Below are 19,459 nucleotides of genomic sequence, written 5' to 3' on the forward strand. Positions count from 1 at the left end.
AAGGGGCGGCGGGAAGGAGGAGCCGCCGCCGCCGGCACAGACTCTCCGGTTCGGCGGCTCCATTTCCTGGACCTCCTTCCACCAGCTCACCCGCAAAATGTACCGCAACCTGGGAGAACTGCTGACCCGGGGAGCGGGTGGTCTCCTGGCCTCCGCCGCCGACTCGGCGCTGCCGGCGTCCGCCTCGCTGCTGCGGCGCCGCGGCTACAGCCAGGCCGCGGACCGGGGCGACGACCCCAACTTTTTCACCATGGTGGAGGGCTTCTTCGACCGCGGAGCCGCGATCGTGGAGGACAAGCTGGTGGAGGACCTGAGGACCCGGGAAACCCCGGAGCAGAAGCGGAAGAGAGTCAGCGGGATCCTGCGGATCATCAAGCCGTGTAACCACGTCCTGAGCGTCTGCTTCCCGATCCGGAGGGACAGCGGCGAGTGGGAGGTGATCGAGGGCTACCGGGCTCAGCACAGCCAGCACCGGACGCCCTGCAAGGGAGGTGAGAGCCGAACCCAATCGGACCGAACCGAGTCAGCATGTAGAGCAGACACAGCAGAGTCCAGCCGGTACCTGCTGCAGGAGGAGGAAATATAAATATTAATAATATTAATAATGATGATGATAAATAATCCCTGCTTCTGGTTAAATTCATCCCGAAAAATTCAGATTTGTTTTAAATATGGACATAATTCTGTATGATCGGGTTTATTGTTATTGTTACACGTTTAATTATTTTACGGTCAAAATGAAAAAAACAGGAAGGACCAGCAGAACCACTGGGTCCGGTCCAGTCTGGCCTGGTTCTGGTTCTGAGTCCTGTGTATTAAAACCCAAACAGACCAATCAGAACCAGTACCTGTAGGCTGGTACCGTTCAGCCTAAAGGTACCGGGTCAGCCGGGACAGAGTCCAGAACCAGCAGGTCAAAGGTCACACAGGAGGGATGGAAATGTCTCAGTCTGGTTCTGGTTCCAGTAGAACTCGGTTCTGGTTCTGTTTCAGGGATCCGGTACAGCACCGAGGTGTCGGTGGACGAGGTCAAGGCTCTCGCCTCCCTGATGACCTACAAGTGCGCCATCGTGGGTCGGTACCACACACACACACACACACACGCAGACCGGACCTGAACCGGGCCTAACCAGAACCGCCTGCTGTTCCAGATGTTCCGTTTGGTGGAGCCAAAGCTGGAGTGAAGATCAACACCAAGAACTACACGGTGAGCAGGTCCAAGTGACAAAACCGAGTTCTGACAGAACCGGGCCGGTACCGTTCATGTTCTGGTGTTTTTCAATCAAACGGACGTTACAGACCGGAGTCTGGGTCGGTTCTGGACCGGAAACAGAACCAGGCTATGATTATTAATTAATTTGTATCAGTTTTTATGTTTTAATAACCAAAACATCCAGAAGTTTTTACTCAATTTAAACTTAAATATTAAAGAAAGTGAAATAAATGTTCAATCGAGTCCAAAACGAACAGAACCAGAAACAAAGAACAAAGAGGAAACACCTGGACTCGGTCCGGTCACCTGGACGGGTCGCCTGGACCTGGACGGGTCGCCTGGACTCGGTCCGGTCACCTGGACGGGTCGCCAGTCCATCGCAGGGCAACACAGAGACAGACAGGACAAACCAGACACACACACACACACACACACACACACACACACCTTGGGAGAATTTAGAGACCAACTGACCTGACAGTTGTGTTTCTGGACTGGGAGGAACCCGGAGAACCGGACAGAACCACCATGAACAGGGAGAACATGGAGAAAGACCCAGGCCAGGAATCGAACCCAAAACCTTCAAAGCAACAGTGCGACCCACTGCACCACTGTGCAGCCCGTTATTATCATTATTATTAAATGAAGTCTCGTTGGGTCAGAAGGTGAAACAGAACCGACCTGGAGGTTCTGAACTGGTTCTGGACTCCAGCTCAGTGGTACCAGCTGTAGTCGGATGGAGAATCTTTCTTCAGAACCAGAACAGAACCGGACCGCCCACAAGCTAAACAAAGGCACGTCTGGATCAGAACGGCCCGGTTCTGGTCCAGTCCAACCGGTTCCACTGTGGAGACGCTGAATAAACCCACCGGACCGGTTCAGTGGATCAGACGCACAGCCGGGGGCGCCGCAGCAGAGCTGAGTCAGATATTAAAATCGATCGATCGATCAGTGATCGATAGAGACTCTGAAGATGAAAGAACAAAAAACCCAAAACTGAACAAGAAACATTTAATTTAAAAACATTTTTAGTTTCATATTCTGGAAAATAATCTATTAATCACCTTTGATTCCACTTATTAATCAGTTAATCAATAATTGATCCACAGATCAAAAGGAATCATGTTACTGCATTTAAAGGGAATTTAATTAGTTATCAAATAAAAATCTGCAGAATGAGCCAATCGTTGCTAAATGATGAGGTGTTAGTTACAGACCAACAGGACGTCTTAATCAGGGTTCTGGACGGGTTCATCTGGACCAGAACCATTCAGAACTTCCTCTGGTCCAATCTGTGTTTCCAGGACACTGAGCTGGAGAAAATCACCAGGCGGTTCACCATCGAGCTCGCCAAGAAGGGATTCATCGGTGAGGAAACCAACTTCCTGTTCATAAGCCCCGCCCACCTCACAGCCAGGGCCTGTGGTTCTGTTGGACCCGGCTGGTTCTGACCCTCAGTGTGGTTCTACAGGGCCCGGAATCGACGTTCCGGCTCCGGACATGAGCACCGGGGAGCGGGAGATGTCGTGGATCGCCGATACCTTTGCCACGACCACGGGACACAACGTGAGTCTGAGCCGGAACCAACTGGCCCATCTGACCCGACCCTGGTTCTGGTTCTGACCCGTCTGATCCTCCTCAGGACATCAACGCCCACGCCTGCGTGACGGGGAAGCCCATCAGCCAGGGCGGGATCCACGGCCGGATCTCGGCGACGGGCCGCGGTGTTTTCCACGGCATCGAGAACTTCATCAACGACGCGTCCTTCATGAACCGGGTCGGGCTGGCGCCGGGCGTCCGGGACAAGACCTTCGTCATCCAGGTACGGCCGGCGCCGCCCGGCCCGGTTGGGTCCGGCGTCTCCGCTCCGAGCTGACCGGCTGCTCCTCTGATTGCAGGGCTTCGGTAACGTGGGGCTCCACAGCATGCGCTACCTGCACCGCTTCGGCGCCAGGTGTGTGGGCGTGGCCGAGATGGACGGCAGCATCTGGAACCCGCGCGGCATCGACCCCAAGCAGCTGGAGGACTACAAGCTGGTGGGTCGGCGCCCCCCGCGGGCCGCGCTCCGGTCCAGAACCGCGCCCTAACTCTGCTCCCTGTCTCCAGGCCAACGGGACCATCGTGGGGTTCCCAGACTCCACGCCGTACGAAGGCAGCCTGCTGGAGGCCGACTGCGACATCCTGATCCCCGCCGCCAGCGAGAAGCAGCTGACGCGGCGCAACGCGCACCGCGTCAAGGCCAAGGTACCGGCAGAACCGGGCCACAGGTCGACCGGGTTCTGGTCCATCTGGACTCTGTAGCTGGCAGGTTTCCTGTTTTCAAAGGGAAATGATGTTTTTCATAAATGTCATTCATTCATTCATAAATGAGTTCATACGATCAGATTTTCATATAAATGAATGGTTTTAAAACGACCGGCTGGCTTTGGACCGGGCCTGGTTCTGGTTAGTCAGCGGTTCACTGGAGGTTCTGTTGGAGTTCTGATAAACCCGTCTGACGCTGGAGGTCAGCTGTTCCTCTGGGTCAGATCCAAATGTTTCCCTGACAAATATGGTTTCTCTGGTTCTGACCCGGTTTCTCTCTGGTTCTGACAGATCATTGCAGAAGGAGCCAACGGGCCGACCACGCCTGAGGCGGATCGGATCTTCCTGGAGAGGGACATTCTGGTGATCCCGGTCAGTGGGGGCTTCTGGTTCTCTTCTGGTTTTTGGTTCTGGTTCTGGTTCTGTTCTGGTTTTTGGTTCTGGTTCTGGTTTGAGCTGCGGTGTCGTACCCAGGACATGTACCTGAACGCGGGGGGCGTCACCGTCTCGTACTTTGAGTGGCTGAAGAACCTGAACCACGTGAGCTACGGCCGGCTCACCTTCAAGTACGAGAGGGATTCGAACTACCACCTGCTGAGTCAGCGCCGCACTCTTCATCATCCCCATCGTCATGGTGGTTCTGGTTCTGACCGACCCGTTTCTCCTCAGTGTCCGTTCAGGAGAGTCTGGAGAGGAAATTTGGGAAACTGAACGGCTCCATTCCAGTCGTTCCCACATCGGAGTTCCAGGCCCGGATCTCCGTAAGTATTTACGCCCTGCATAAAGTATTTACACCCCGCATAAAGTATTTACGCCCCGTATAAAGTATTTACGCCCCGTATAAAGTATTTACGCCCCGCATAAAGTATTTACGCCCCGCATAAAGTATTTACGCCCCGCATAAAGTATTCACGCCCCGCATAAAGTATTCACGCCCCGCATAAAGTATTCACGCCCCGCATAAAGTATTTACGCCCCGCATAAAGTATTTACGCCCCGCATAAAGTATTTACACGCCACATAAAGTATTTACACCCCGTATAAAGTATTTACACCCCGTATAAAGTATTCACACCCCGTATAAAGTATTCACACCCCGTATAAAGTATTTACACCCCGTACAAAGTATTTACACCCCGTACAAAGTATTCACACCCCGCATAAAGTATTCACGCCCCGCATAAAGTATTTACACGCCACATAAAGTATTTACACCCCGTATAAAGTATTCACACCCCGTATAAAGTATTCACACCCCGTATAAAGTATTTACACCCCGTACAAAGTATTCACACCCCGCATAAAGTATTCACACCCCGTATAAAGTATTCACACCCCATATGAAGTGTGTCGGCTCTAAACACACCAGCAGTCTCTCGGTCAGCTGCAGTGAACGGTTCAGGTCTCAGCAGCGCCACACACAGGAACCTGGTGGTACAGCACAAAGTCCCTCCCACAGACAGGAACAGCTTTACCACAGCCAATCAGAGGGGAGCCTCGCCCCTAACCGCCACTGATTGGCTGAGACCTGGACCTCAGGGAGAGACAAACATCTTCGTCGTCCTCCTCTTCCTCAGTGCTGACCTTCCTGTTCTGCTGCAGGGAGCGTCTGAGAAGGACATCGTCCACTCGGGCCTGGCCTACACCATGGAGCGCTCTGCCAGGGTGACACACACACACACACACACACACACACACACAATATGAGCAGCTGCATCATTTGAGTCGCAGCGCCCCCTGGTGGCTGGAGCTTTTATTCTGAAAGTCTTGTTTCCTGCAGCAAATCATGCAGACGGCCAGCCGGTACCAGCTGGGTCTGGACCTGCGGACGGCGGCGTACGTCAACGCCATCGAGAAGATCTTCAAGGTGTACCGTGATTCTGGGCTCATCTTCACATAAGGTTCTGGTTCCGGTTCCGGTTCCAGACGCTACCCGCCTCCCTTGGCGCTCCTGCTGCTTCATCGCTCCTCTTCCTCACAGCCCACTGGACCGCAGAGCCGCCGCGCACTGAGGCCTTCAGACGGATCAGAACCATGTGGACCGGGCCGGATCAAGGAACGCCCTGACTCCGACTACCGGTTGTTCTGATGGACAGAACCAGGAAGTTCCTTCCAAAATAAAAGCCCCCTGGCAGAATGAAAGTTCTGCTGCAGTCAGATGCACTGGGTCAGAACCACGCCCCCTGGCAGAATGAAAGTTCTGCTGCAGTCAGATGCACTGGGTCAGAACCACTGACTGGTTCTACTGGACCTCCACATGGTTCTGGTCCCATGTTTTCATACACCTCGTTTACGTTTCTGTTACTTTATCAACCCGGTTAAAGGTTCTGGTTCTGGTCGGGTTCTTGACTCCAGATGGTTCTCTTTCCTCCAATTTAAATTCTGCTGCTTAGATTCAACAAACCGACCCAAAACTCTCAGGCCCGGTTCTGGTACCAATATCAAATCCAAAACCTCTTCAACCTTTCCAGTAGAGGACAGAACCCGACCAGAACCAGAACCGGGTTCCCAGCTGTCTGATCATGAATGTGTTTTGACCAAAGATCGCCCTGAAAAGCTGCAACAAAATATTTAACAATTTAACATAAAACTAGATTTTATTTTCAGAATCGTCTGAAAACAGATTTATTTTTGTTTTGTAGAAATAATCAACTTTACCAAAGTGACTTTGCACATTTTCCAGGGCCAGCCCAAGCCTTTTTGGGGCCCTGAGCAGATCTTCTCTTGGGGCCCCAGACCAACATGTCGCCACCCAAACGTCATCATTTCTAGGCTACATGGAGCCTTTAGCATCATTTATAACTGGCTGTCATCATACTGTTATTATTATGGATGTTGCTTTTTAACGTAGGGCTGCACAGTGGAGCAGTTGGTAGAGCTGTTGCCTTGCAGCAAGAAGGTTCTGGGTTCGATTCCCGGCCAGGGGTCATTCTGCATGTTCTCCCTGTGCCTGGTGGGTTCTGTCCGGTTCTCCAGCTTCCTCACACAGTCCAGAAACATGACAGTCAGGTTAATTGGTCTCTAAATTGTGTGTGTGTGTGTCTCCGTGTTGCCCGGCGACAGACTGGTGACCTGTCCAGGTGACCCCGCCTCTCGCCCGGAACGTAGCTGGAGAGGCAGCAGCTCCTCCTGACCTCCTGACCCCATTAGGGACAAGGTGTTAGAAAATGGATGGATGGATTTTTAACGTCTAAAAATCAACATTATAATTAGCATTTTGAAAAGACGAGTGGTGCTTAATTGTGGGATATTAATAAGTAATATTCAAACAACGTCTTTAGTTTTTTGAATAGATGTGTAAAATGTGATTAAACTGTTACAAAATAAAACCAAATTACATTCACATCTTTCATAGACAAATTAAAAAATTCTATAAAATAATAAAAATGTACAATTCTGAAATAAATAAGAGAGAAATCCACATAACAGCAGTTGAATATGACCTTAATTGCACATGCCTTGGGCCGGCTCTGAGTCTTAAATTTAGTGTATAAAATGTTTGTAAAATGAAATTAAATGAATGGAGAATTATGAAATAACTGAACTTCTGTTCATTACTTCTATATTTATATTTTAATCAGCTTTGTGTTATTGAAGATATTTAATTTGATTGTAAACAACCTAAACAAATAAAATATTTTAAGATTTAAAATGACTGTAGCTGGTAAAGGTCAGGTAATCACACAATCTGCTGCAAATCTGTAAAATTATTCATCTATTAAATTCAGGTCCTCTGTGGACGGAAAGTCTTTTTATCTTTCTGATCCGGATCTTAAGTTCCGTTCATTTCTTTTGTTTCTGAACGTTCAGTTTCTCTCTAATAATCTATGCAGACGCAGGTGGCGCCCCCTGTCGGCGCCTTGTGAAAGCTTGAGGCAGTCTGTTTATGCTGCGTGAAAAATGATTATTTTTCTGATCTGCCTGCTTTAACTGAAGCTGCTCTTCCGTCTTCAGGGGTTGGTTTAGCTTTTTGTGAGAACAGGAAGTTAAATAAAGCACAAATAAACCTCTTCCGGTTGTTTTCTCTCATTTTGTTACGTAACTATAGCCTTTGAAAGTCTGCGACGTGTTTAAACTGAAGCAATCAGGATTTTCTCAGAATAAAATAAGCTTTAAATGCATTGATTTTGTTTGTTCGTTTTAATTAAAATCTTTGGAGCACTGTCTTTAAACGTGAAGAGTTTAATTTGAATTACTGCAGAAAAGTATAAAAATCTATTTGTTTTCTACTGATTTATCATAAATCCCGTTATGATGCTTATTTTGATCGTTTTCTCCACTGGCCGTTTCTTCGGGGGCGGGACTTAACCTTATGTTCCCACCAATTAGATGTCCGTGTTCCTGCCGAGGCTCCGGAATTCCCCTGCAGGTTCGGGGATTTCCGACTCCACTGACAGCCTGAGGTCACCATGACAACGGCTCTGAGCTGCGTCAAGCCGGAGCAAACGAGTGGGACAGGCACTTCCGATCCTGTTTGTTGTTTCAAAATAAAATCAGTAAAAATGGCCGAACTTCAGGAAATTACTTTACTGTTTGAGTCCCTGAAGGACAGCGGTGTCCAGAACGAGTCCTGCAGTCCTCTGTCGTCCATGTGTCTCCGGTCCAACTCAGCAGAACCAACAGAACGGTTCTTCAGCAAAATTCTGGAGAACCGGAGGCCCGGCGGAGGAGCAAACCCATCCCCGGGAACCATAGCAGGAGGTGGGACAGTGTCCCTGGAGGACAGCAGGGGGACACCAGCTGTCCTACACCTGCTACTCAAACGAGCAACAGACCAGAAGCTGCGCAGAAACACAAACACATCGCAGGTTTGATTTTGAAAATTCCGAACCGGAAGTCCCCCGTCCTCCTCGTGCGCCAGTTTGACGCTTCTGGGTTCAGTTCGGGAGTTTTTGCGAACAGAAGCGGACAGTCAGAGCGAAGAAAGAAACCAGGTAAAAACTCACATTTTTTACTGCTAAACGGTTCTAACGGAACCAACTGGGTTCTAACTGGGCCAAAACAGTCCGGATGGGTTTAAATTGGAGTCTAAATCTGAGCTAAAACGCGAGACCAGGCTCAAAATCCGTTGAATCCACCTTCAAAGTTCGGTAGTTATCCGAACCGAAGCTGAAGTTAAAGTATCACTGGTTCGGATGAAAGAAGCCCGGTTCTACTGGCGCCAAACCCGTTTAAACGGGGTCAGCTAATGTTTACTGGTTTAAATTGGGTTTCAGTAATCCTGGTTCCGTTCTCAAGAGGTTCTGGGAAAATGACAAAATCACATCGATTAATGATCGATTTTAATTTTACATGGCTTCGTGATTTGATGTCTGTGACAGTTCTTCCGTAAAATAATTTAAAATAATTCAGGTTTTTATCATAAATATGCTGATATTTTCCGGATGTTTTTATTGTGGAATGCTTTTACTTTGAAATCTGGGAGTAAAAGGAAGTCCTGAACCAGCAGAAGGTTCTCCATGACCCGGTTGAGCTGTAGAACCTGCCTGGCCTTTGGGATGGTGGTTCTGGTTCAAGTGTGGTCCAGGTTCTGATTGGTTCTGATTGGTTCTGGCTCCAGGCTGGACCTGGAGCCAGGTCCAACCTAGAGGTTCTGGACCTGCTGAGCAGCTGATGGTCCTATCGGGTTCAGAGGAGGTTCTGGGCCGGTGGTGATCCGATCTCCTGACTCTCATCATGTCTGTTTGTGTTCTGCAGGAAAATCCCGGCAGGAGGAAGATCCGGTCCTCCTCTTCCTCACCCCCAGACATGGCCGGAGCGCTCAGGTACGTCTTCATCACAACGACCTGGGTCAGAACCTCCAGAACCCCCCCGGGTACTGCTGGTCCTACAGCAACACTGGACTGAGCATGCTCAGTAGAGCGCCATGTGACCAACCTGAGGTCAGCTTCATGACTGCCGTTTGGTCCAGAACCAGAACCGGGTCACCAGAGGTTGCGGCATGCTGCAGAGGCGTTGCCACGGCAACGGGTTTCACAGAAACCTTCAGTAAAATCTCCCGCCGTGGATTCCTGCCGACTTCCCCCTTCGGGTTTCTGTCCTCCCGTTGCGCTCTGATTGGCCGGCGCCACGCTGGGGGCCGTCCCGGCGCTGGGGAACCGGGCCTTGGGTCGGTTCTGACTCACAGGCAGCCGGGTTTTTCTCTGAGAGACAGTCAAAGGAAGTCAAAAAAACCACCAGACAGGAAGTAGATGAACACAGAACACCGGGTCTGCTTCTGACTGCTGGAGGTTCTGGTTCTGGTTTTGGCTGCAGGCTGGTGTCTCCTCTTCCTCGCTATGTTCCTTCATCATCATCAGGCCTGGAGGTTCTGTCCCCCTGGTTCTGGTTCTCATAATGGTTTTGGCTTTTCCTGCTTGCCTCTCTGGTTGCCATAGCAGCAGTGTGACATCATCAGCAGGCTGGAAGCCCCGCCCCTTTCTGCTGTGGGATTCTGGGGGTTTTCCTGTAGTCGGCTTCCAGGAAGTGACTGAAACAGGCGGGGGAGGGGGAGCCTCTGTTTGTTAGCTTTTATTTGGATCTGAGGCGGTTTTGCCGGGTCGACCCAGAACACACACACACACACACACACGGACGCACTCACTCACTCACTCACTCACTCACTCACTCACTCACTCACTCACTCGGTGTCTTACTGTGCTCCTGCTGCAGGATGACTGAACCTCAGTTCGTGAGCTACGGAGACGACAACATGGTGAGTTCCTGTCTGACATCCGGAGGTTCTGATCGGGTTCTGATGGTTCTGATCTGATGTCTCTTCTTCTGCAGCAGTTAGCAAACTTCCTCTCCTATGACTTCATTCCTCCGATGGAGATCAAGACAGAGCCGTACATACCTGAGACAGGTGAGCTGCTCCGGCTTTAGCCCCGCCCACTAAACATACTGCAGGCCCGGCAGACCAGAACAGAACCAACTGGACCGGGTCAGTGGAGTCGTGGCTTTCCACAGGGAGTAGCTCCCAGAACCCTTCACATCCCTCTCTCTCTGGTACCGGACCCACTGGCTGCTGGTACCAGATCTGCTCTCTGGTTCTGGTTCTATGTGGCAGGTCGTTCCGGGTCAGAACCACAGCCCCGGCACCCAGCATACTTTTCTAGAACCCTTCTCTAATACCTGGAACCCGCCGGTCCAACCCATTCCAGAACTCGTCCCAGAACCTCCAGCGGTCCGGTGGCCGACCCAGAACCAGGAAGTCCAGAACCTTCTAGAGGAGCTTCAGGGAAACTGTTGGTCAGTCAGTGGTTCTGACCCGGTTCTGTTCTGTGTTTCAGCTCACGGTCCGTACATCCAGATCATTGAGGAACCCAAACAGGTGAGTCCGACCCGCAACAAGCAGAACCTGCTGGTCCTGGTTCTGTCTGAACTCAGACCTGTGGTCCGGTTCCAGAACCTTTTACAGCCTTTAGTCCAACAAAATAATTCTGACCCAGTTAATCAGAACCTCTGTAACGAAGACCAGAAACAGGAAGAAGAACCTTCGGGTTGTTTGACCTTTGACCCCTGAAGCTACGTTTAACAGCTAAGAACAAAACAATTAAAATTTTTGAAACAGAATCCGAACCTTGAGACTTTAGGATAAATTCATTAAATCATTAAAATAAAAACTTATTTTAATGCTGCAGATAATTAATTAAATTTATTTTTAGCGATTTCATTTAATGATTGTTTGGTTCCTGCAGCACCGCCATGAAATGATTTGAGCTGTCAAACCAGAAACATGGAGGGGCGGGGCTAATGTGGATCTGTTTTTATTTTAATGATTTATTTACATATTTAATACATTTATTGTCCACTGATTAATTTAAACATAAACCTATTTATGTACATTTAATTAGTGATGTATTAATTTAATAAACTTTGTCTCTTTTGGCCCTCCATACAGAAGCTTTCTGGAAATATAATGTTAAACTCATTATAGGTTTAAAATATGTTCTTAACACATTAAAATTTTGCCTTTTAAATTATTTTATGTTTTTAGTTATGTTATTTAGGACTTAGTTATGTATTTATTTATTGAATTTTGTCCCTACTTGCCTTCCATACCTCAGGCTGTGTTTCTGGGGTTCCTCATGGCTGTTTCTGTATTTCAGTCATGATGCTGACGACGTCATTATTTCTCTCTTGGACATCGTGACCGTCTAGAATAAAGAGTTCACAGATTATTTTTAGGTTTAGACACAAATATTCAGTTTATTTATCTGATAAAATATTATTTAGACTATGAAATCACAGATTAAGATTAAAATAATGAGAAACTTGGCCGCCTGGAGAGGACTTTTCTAAAACTACAGAGCAGGAAGTGATCAGATCTGTTCGTGTTTCCAGGATGTTTATGTTCAGATTTAATCAAATGTGTAAATAAATTATAAAGTTCTGCTGTTAGAACCTCAGAGTGAAGCTGGAAAACTCTGGGGACAGAAAACCGTTCAGGTGGGAATTCCAGGGGAACAGGTGATTCCCCCTCCGGCCGTTAGCGTGTCACTTCCTGTTAGTCCAACAGTCATTTACTAACAGGAAGTGATGCAGGTCACATGACTCAGCCTGCAGCCCATGCTCAGTGGGGTTAGGTTGGGGCTGGTTCTGGTTTGGACCCGGTTCTGCTCTGACCCAGTTCTGGTTCTGCCGTTGCAGAGAGGGTTCCGGTTCCGTTACGAGTGCGAGGGCCCGTCCCACGGCGGGTTGCCGGGGGCGTCCAGCGAGAAGAACCGGCGGACTTACCCGACCGTGAAGGTGAGCAGCCAATCAGAACCAGTCTGTGCTCCTCTCCAGTTCTGGTTCCGGTTCTGTTGACGCCGACGACGTTCTGGTCCACAGATCAACAACTACGTGGGCCACGCCCGGGTGGAGGTCCAGCTGGTGACCCACACCGACCCGGCCCGGGTCCACGCTCACAGCCTGGTGGGACGCCACTGCAACGAGAACGGGACCTGCAGCCTGGACATCGGACCCAACGACCTGACCGCCTCGTCAGTACCAGAACCCAAACAGAACCACATCCTGCTACTAAGCGCTCACAGCTGCAGTGATGATGTCACTTCCTGCAGGTTCAGCAACCTGGGAATCCTCCATGTGACCAAGAAGGGCGTGGTCGAGGTTCTGACCAGACGGCTCCGAGACGAGAGGCGGAGACAGAAAGGAACTCACTGTTCGCTCACAGGTACACACACCTGGACACACACACACACACACACACCTGGACTGTCCCCAGGCTGACCTGAGGTCCTGGTCCCGGCCTGTTTGTCCCTGCAGACGGCGAGGAGTCGTCCATCTTGAAGGAGGCCAAGGAGCTGGGGAAAGTCATGGACCTGAACATCGTCCGTCTTCGCTTCACCGCCTTCCTGCAGGACAGCAACGGCGGCTTCACCAGGGCGCTCAAACCCGTGGTGTCCAACCCCATCTACGACAGCAGTGAGCCTCACACACACACTCACACGGCGCCCCCTGCTGGCCACATTCTGACCCCTTTCCCCTGCAGAGTCTCCCAATGCATCCAACCTGAAGATCTCACGCATGGACAAGACGTGCGGATCGGTGCTGGGAGGAGACGAGATCTTCCTGCTGTGTGACAAAGTCCAGAAAGGTGAGGGACGCTTCGTCTTCGGGTCGATGGTCGACCAGTGACCCGTCTCTCTGAGGCTCACCTGTCCGTCTCCTCAGACGACATCGAGATCCGTTTCTATGAGGAAGACGAGGAAGGATGCTGGGAGGCCTTCGGGGACTTCTCTCCGACCGACGTCCACAAGCAGGTCAGAACTGGAGCTACGGAGCTACACGGGGCTCAAAAAACATTTCTGAAACTGGAAAACAGTTCAAACTATAAAATATTTGAAATTTAAAAAATTATGCACCTGAAAAAAAGACTGAAACTGAAAAATAATTTTGAAACACAAAAAAATTTGAACCTGAAGAAAAATTTAACAAAACAAATTTAAATTTAATCTGATAATTATATTGAAATAAAAAGGACCTTAAAAATTATTTGTAAACGAAGAATATTTTTCAAACTGAAAAATAATTTTTAAACAAAGAGAAATAGAAATGTTTAAAAACTTAACCTTAAAAAATTTGCTTATTTTTAGTTTTCAATTTTATTCAGTTGAATTTTTTAAACAGCTTTATGGCCCCAGCAGAGCTCCGTACAGAGCGAAGAACTGATCAGTGTCACATGATCTCTGATCATTTCCTGGAAACGGACTCCTTCACTTCCTCCTCTATGCTGACAGCACTAGACTCTTACTCTGAAAAGACTCTGTGAGCTTTACTTTGAAAGTCTTAGTTGAATCCTTTTCAACTAAGACCAGAGGAGAGAGAGGCTCTGGGCTCTGATTGGTCGGAAACCAGGAAGGAGAACCTGGTTGGGTCCAGAAGCTTCTGAATGTTTGACCGGGTCAGAACCAGAACCATCAGATTCTAAGCTGAAGGTTCTGGGGGGAAACCTGGAAAAACCCTGAAAGTTAAACTGGATAGTGGATCAGAACCACAACCGGGTCGGGTTCTGATCCACTTCCTGTGACCCTGATAAACAGAACCGGGTTTAACCCAGAACACCTGAGCTCCCTCCCTGGTTCATGTTGAAGGTTAAAGGTCACAGTGTATATTACCCACAATTCATAGCTGCATGTGACGTTTTGAGTTAAAAGGCGGATTTATGGAAATGTTTGGTTGTTTTTTCCGTCTTTATAGAAAATATCATGACAACAATAAAAAGTTTGATTTGATAAAGTGAGCAGAAAAAAGAAGAAATAAAAAGAATGATCACAAACTGAGGAAAGAAAAACAAAACGTCACAAATAAAGACAAATTTAAAATCTTAAATGAAAATATTAACATGATGGTAAAAAATTGGGTTTTTGTGAAAAGATTTAATTATTTCACTTTAAAAATGGAGGCCAGAGGATTAAATTGATCATAATTTAACTCTTCATCCCCTGTTAGACCAAATTTTATTATATTAAAGCTTAAAGATGGAATAGATTTATTGCATAATATCCACTTTTGAAAACTTTCTAAAAACATTCATGAAAAGTCACAATTTATTAATAACATTCATAGTTCATTTTAGTTTCATTAATCTTTTTATTTTTCTCATGTAACATCAGACATTTTTATTATTTTCTATATATTATATATGTTTGTCCTGAACTTGATCTTTGTTATTATCACCACTTTATACCAAACTAACTTTTAGCTGCATAAAACAGATTTATGGTAAAAATCACGTCAAATGGAAAAATGATAATTAAATATTAGAACATTTGAATCTGTATTTTGGAAATATGGCAAAATTCCCCCGATCCTGAACCTGATGTGACTTTGACTGAGTTCACACGTCACAGAGGCGCAGGGACCGCTGGGACCGGGCCTTCACGTCAGACCAGAAGCTGTAAAGGTCAGAGGTCAAACCGGCACGGTGACGCGCCTCACTTCCTGTCTGCAGTACGCCATCGTGTTCAAGACGCCGCCGTACCACAACGCCGAGATCGAGCGGCCGGTCACCGTCTTCCTGCAGCTGCGCCGCAAGAAGGCCGGCGACAGCAGCGACCCCAAGCAGTTCACCTACGTCCCGCAGGTCCAAGGTGAGTCCGGCCCGGTTACCATGGAGACCAGGCTCCGCCTCAGCGCTTCCGTGACGCCTGCTGTGTTTCAGACAAAGAGGAAGTCCAGAGGAAGAAGCAGAAGCCGCTGCCGCACTATGACTCCTGGAGAGGAGGGCGAGGGCGCGACGGAGGGCCCGGCGCCAGCGGCTTCGGATCAGGACCCGGAGGACCCGGAGGATCAGGTGCGGCCCAGAGAGACGGATCAGAACCAGACCCAGAATCAGAACACTTCAGGATTAATTTAATTCCCAGAGTGGGACAAACTCAGAGGAACCTTCCAGAACCCAAACAGGAAGGAAACAGAACCGTTTGGGATCCGAGTGTTGAGTGCTTGGACCTGGCGAGGTTCTGGTTCTGTTCTGGTTCTGGTGTCTCTAACGGCTCGTCTCTCTCCAGGTTTCCAGTTCTCCCAGATGAACGGAGGGCCAGGAGGCGGAGCTTTCTACACCGGAGCCTTCACAGGCTTCACCTCAGGGGGAGGAGCCCAGATGTCAGGCTCCGCCCCTCCAGCTTCAGGCTCCGCCCCCCAGCAGGTTGAGGGCCCGCCAGGCTCGGCTGTGCAGCAGCAGCTGCTTCGGATCGGTGAGTGTGCAGCACCAGAACGTTGCAGGTTCAGTTCCGTGGTTCTGGTTCTGACCCGGTCCGTGTCTCCCAGCCGCCTCCCTCAGCAGCCAGGTGTCACAGAGCGCCCGGCAGACGGCCGCCGCCCTACTGCAGTACTGCAGCACCGGAGACGCCCGCATCCTGCTGGCGCTGCAGAGACACCTGTGTGGCATCCAGGATGCCAACGGAGACACGTGAGTCCCACCACACGTGTACCGGTTCTGGTCCGGACAGACCGGTCTAACTGGCAGTGTCCCACCAGGCCGCTGCACCTGGCCATCATCCACCAGCAAACGGCCGTCATCCAGCAGCTGATCCAGACGCTGCTGAGCAGCCAGCAGCACGCCGTGCTCAACACCTGCAACCACCTGCAGCAGGTAGCCTGCTACGCTAGGCTAGGCTAACTACTCTAGGCTAATCTAGGGCACCTATGTTATGCTAGGCTAGCTAGGCTACACTTTCTATTCCAGCCACATTAGCTACACTAGTTACGTCCTGCTACCTATGCTAATCTAGCTATGCTAGCTACTCAACTATGCCAGGCCTGGTGGCCAGCTGATGTCCTGACTCCGCCCGCTCCTCAGACGCCGCTCCACCTGGCAGTCATCACGCGGCAGCTGAAGGTAGCGGAGGTGCTGCTGCGGGCGGGGGCCGACCCCACCCTGGTGGACAAAGATGGCCGCAGCCCGCTTCACCTGGCTGCGCTGGCCGGAGACACGGCCACGCTGCGCCTCCTGCTGGCCCACCTGGGAGAGCGCCACGCACACCTGGTGAACACGCCGGACTACCACGGTGAGGGGCGGAGCCTGCGCTGACCCTGACTCGTCGGCGAGGAGCTGAGCTGTAGCTGTGTGTCCGCAGGTCTGCAGCCGCTTCACCTGGCCGTCAGGAGGGACGGCGAGCGCTGCCTCCGCCTGCTGGTAGAGGGCGGAGCCAAGATCAACGCCGCCGAGCTGAAGAGCGGGAACACGCCGCTGCACCTGGCCGTCAGAGAGAACCTGTTCAAAGTGGCCTGCACGCTCATCACTGAGGTAAGCAGCCGACAGGAAGGGGCGGGGCTCGTTTCCACCTGGGCTCCACCTGCTAACGCCGCGTCTGCTCTGCAGCTGAAGGCCGACGTCAACGCCTGCACCTTCGGAGGAAACACGCCGCTGCACCTGGCGGCCAGCCTGGGCTTCCCCACGCTCTGCTCCATGCTGATCGCTGCAGGTGAGGGAACACCAGGTTCACCTGGAGGATCAGGTTCACCTGTCCAGCTGCACCAGGTGACCTGTGGGCTTCTTGTTTTCAGGTGCCGATAAGAATATGGAGAACGACGAGCCGCTGTACTTCAGCTCGTCAGACGAGGAGGCGGAGCCGGACGAACCAGCCAGAGGAGACGACGAGCAGCCAATCATCAGCCGGAAGAGGCGGGCCAGAGGCCACACCCCCCTGGACCTGGCCACCTGTCAGAAGGTAAGAGCCGCAGCGTCGGCGGTGGGGCGGGGCTGTGGGCGTGTCTCACCTGCCGCTGTCCCTCCAGGTGAGGAACCTGCTGACCGCCAAGCGGAGCCCGAAGCCCAGTTGCCACGCCGACAAAAAGATCCGGACCGGCAGCGAAGGTCGGTGCCCCCACCTGTGCAGGTAACCTGTGTCATGTGACCCCGCCTAACGTTTGGCTGCCGCAGACGGCGAGCTGTCGGGATTGGACGAGGAGACACTGAGCCGGCTGGTGGCGGTGCTGAGCGTCGGCGACGTTCCCTGGATGAAGCTGGCCGAGAAGCTGGGCATGATGACGCTGACGCACCTGTACGAGGACAGCGACACGCCCTGCCAGCACCTGCTGCAGCACTACAAGGTACCCCACCCGGTCCTGACCCGGTTCTGACTGACCCGGTTCTGGCCCGTTCACCACCTGTGTGTCTCTGTGCTGCAGCTGGGTGGAGGTCCGGTTGAAGGCCTGGTGGAGGCACTGCAGGCTCTGGGTCTGACGGAGGGAGTCCGGCTGCTGAGGAACACAGAGCTGCGAGACGACAAGCACAGCTCAGGTAGGTCTGACGGGTCAGAACCCAAACAGAACCAGAACCAAACGGCACAGAATGATGTTCAGACTGAGTCCAGGTACTGACCTGTTGAGACCCAGACTGGTTCCGCTAAGGAGCGACCAGCTGCAGGGTTAGCATGGGTGGAGTTAGCTGCAGGAGGTCCATATCCCATCGTCATGTTAAACTACAGCGCTGACTGTGCTAACATTAGCACTACAAGCATTAGCTATCAGTTTAGTGCTAGAATGTTTAAAATTCAAAGTCAATAAAAGTCGGTTTGTCTCGGTGAAACATTACACCGATTATTGTTTTTAAGCTTTTCTTTCTGTCAATTCTGATCATTTTCTGCTTCCAGCCAATAGAAACATCAGAATTTCAAAATAAAAACACTATTTTTCTTTTTTAAAACTTTGATTAAAAATAAGTTTAAAACCTGCTGAAATGTTATTTTTAATTTAATCACATTTATTAGCTATACATTAGCATTGATAGCATTAGCATGCTTTGAAAATTAATTATTTCCATTTTCAGAACCAATAAAGGCTGCAGCAGCGTCCAGCAGAGGTTCAAAACTGTCAACAGCAATTAAATATAAATAAATTCTAGTTGTTAAAACGAACCAGAACCAGGTTTCTGAAACAGGAAGTGATGTCATCTTAAAAACCTGAGTCTTGCTGAGGCATCGAGGTTCTTCTTGGAAAAATTGATCTGATCTGAGAAATGTCCCTTACTTCCTGGTCTTTGTCCAATCAGACGCCACAGTGGACAGCGGCTTCAGCAGCCAGCCAATGGAGGAGCAGCAGGAGGAGGAGATGACCAATCAATGAGCAGCAGTGTAATCTGACCGCTGAGGAAGGATCAGCTGATGAAGACGAGTTTGTTCTGCTGCAGGAGACAGAAACGCTGCAGAACAGATCAACACCACTCCCTTCATCATCATCTTCATCCTGAGCTGATTCAGCAGAAACTGGAACTTTGACTTTTATTTATATTTTAATGTCCTTCGGCTTCATTCGTCTTCAAATCATAAAACTGAGACTAAAACTGGAATTTTCTGGTTTCTGTGGGGTGTTTGAATGCAGCACCGCACCTTGTTGACTCACCTGTCAGGTGTAGAAGACCAATGATGCCAAAATCATGTTTAATGTTGTAAAAATCGATAAAATGTTTCCTTTGAGAATAAATGCTGTTAAACTGTGGAGATTTAAAGGGGCGGCGCGTCTTTCAGGTTGGTAGGAAGGGAAGCTGAGCTGTCAGTATCTGACCTGCAGGAGGCGCCGTGGCTGGACATGGACAGGCTTGTCCAGCTGTGGACCGGTCCTCTTCAGAACCTCCAGGAGGGAAACGGGTTCTGGAAACATCAGAACTTCCCATCCAGAGGACAGAAACGCTGAGCAGAGCTCCCCCTACTGGCCATGTCTCATAATTACACCAATCCTTTACTACAGGAGACAGAAATCAGCTGACCTTTGACCTCTGAAGCTGTTCATGAAGAGGTGTTTGAGGTAATCTGGTCGTTTTTCTGACCTGGCTGAAGTTTATTATTTCTAAACTGGAATAATAAACTGGTTTTAGACCAGCTGATAATCAGATTTCTAATCCCATTTAGCCAGCAGAGTGTGCCTCGCTGTGAATAGAAGATCTCTGCAGGTAAAATCAGAGCAAAAGAATCAAAAATTTCTCCCGTTTCCAAAACAAGAAAAAAAAAATTAGAACCA

General features: G+C 49.8%; 2 protein-coding genes across 2 annotated transcripts; both read left to right on the forward strand.

Moving 5' to 3' along the window:
• glud1 (glutamate dehydrogenase 1) lies at positions 1 to 5,659 on the forward strand. Its single transcript, XM_023327360.1, has 13 exons — positions 1 to 491; positions 994 to 1,074; positions 1,152 to 1,207; positions 2,518 to 2,581; positions 2,685 to 2,779; positions 2,856 to 3,035; positions 3,112 to 3,249; positions 3,320 to 3,457; positions 3,809 to 3,889; positions 3,992 to 4,115; positions 4,187 to 4,278; positions 5,120 to 5,182; positions 5,298 to 5,659. The coding sequence occupies exons 1-13, from the start codon at positions 98 to 100 to the stop codon at positions 5,415 to 5,417; spliced, it is 1,626 nt and encodes a 541-aa protein (XP_023183128.1). The 5' UTR covers positions 1 to 97; the 3' UTR covers positions 5,418 to 5,659.
• A 2,724-nt stretch (positions 5,660 to 8,383) lies between these two features.
• nfkb2 (nuclear factor kappa B subunit 2) lies at positions 8,384 to 18,950 on the forward strand. The gene is made up of 24 exons (XM_023327654.1): positions 8,384 to 8,451; positions 9,215 to 9,282; positions 10,169 to 10,211; positions 10,289 to 10,361; positions 10,789 to 10,829; positions 12,149 to 12,247; positions 12,332 to 12,483; positions 12,562 to 12,674; positions 12,767 to 12,925; positions 12,993 to 13,097; positions 13,175 to 13,263; positions 14,955 to 15,093; positions 15,165 to 15,296; positions 15,511 to 15,696; positions 15,770 to 15,911; positions 15,980 to 16,094; positions 16,302 to 16,509; positions 16,579 to 16,748; positions 16,824 to 16,926; positions 17,009 to 17,172; positions 17,240 to 17,318; positions 17,385 to 17,554; positions 17,633 to 17,744; positions 18,495 to 18,950. Exons 2-24 carry the CDS (start codon positions 9,266 to 9,268, stop codon positions 18,566 to 18,568), a joined length of 2,685 nt encoding a protein of 894 aa, XP_023183422.1. The 5' UTR covers positions 8,384 to 8,451; positions 9,215 to 9,265; the 3' UTR covers positions 18,569 to 18,950.
• The last annotated feature ends 509 nt before the right edge of the window (positions 18,951 to 19,459 follow it).

The sequence above is a fragment of the Xiphophorus maculatus genome, chromosome 22 (genome assembly GCF_002775205.1).
Source record: "Xiphophorus maculatus strain JP 163 A chromosome 22, X_maculatus-5.0-male, whole genome shotgun sequence".
NCBI classification, from domain to species: Eukaryota; Metazoa; Chordata; class Actinopteri; order Cyprinodontiformes; family Poeciliidae; genus Xiphophorus; species Xiphophorus maculatus.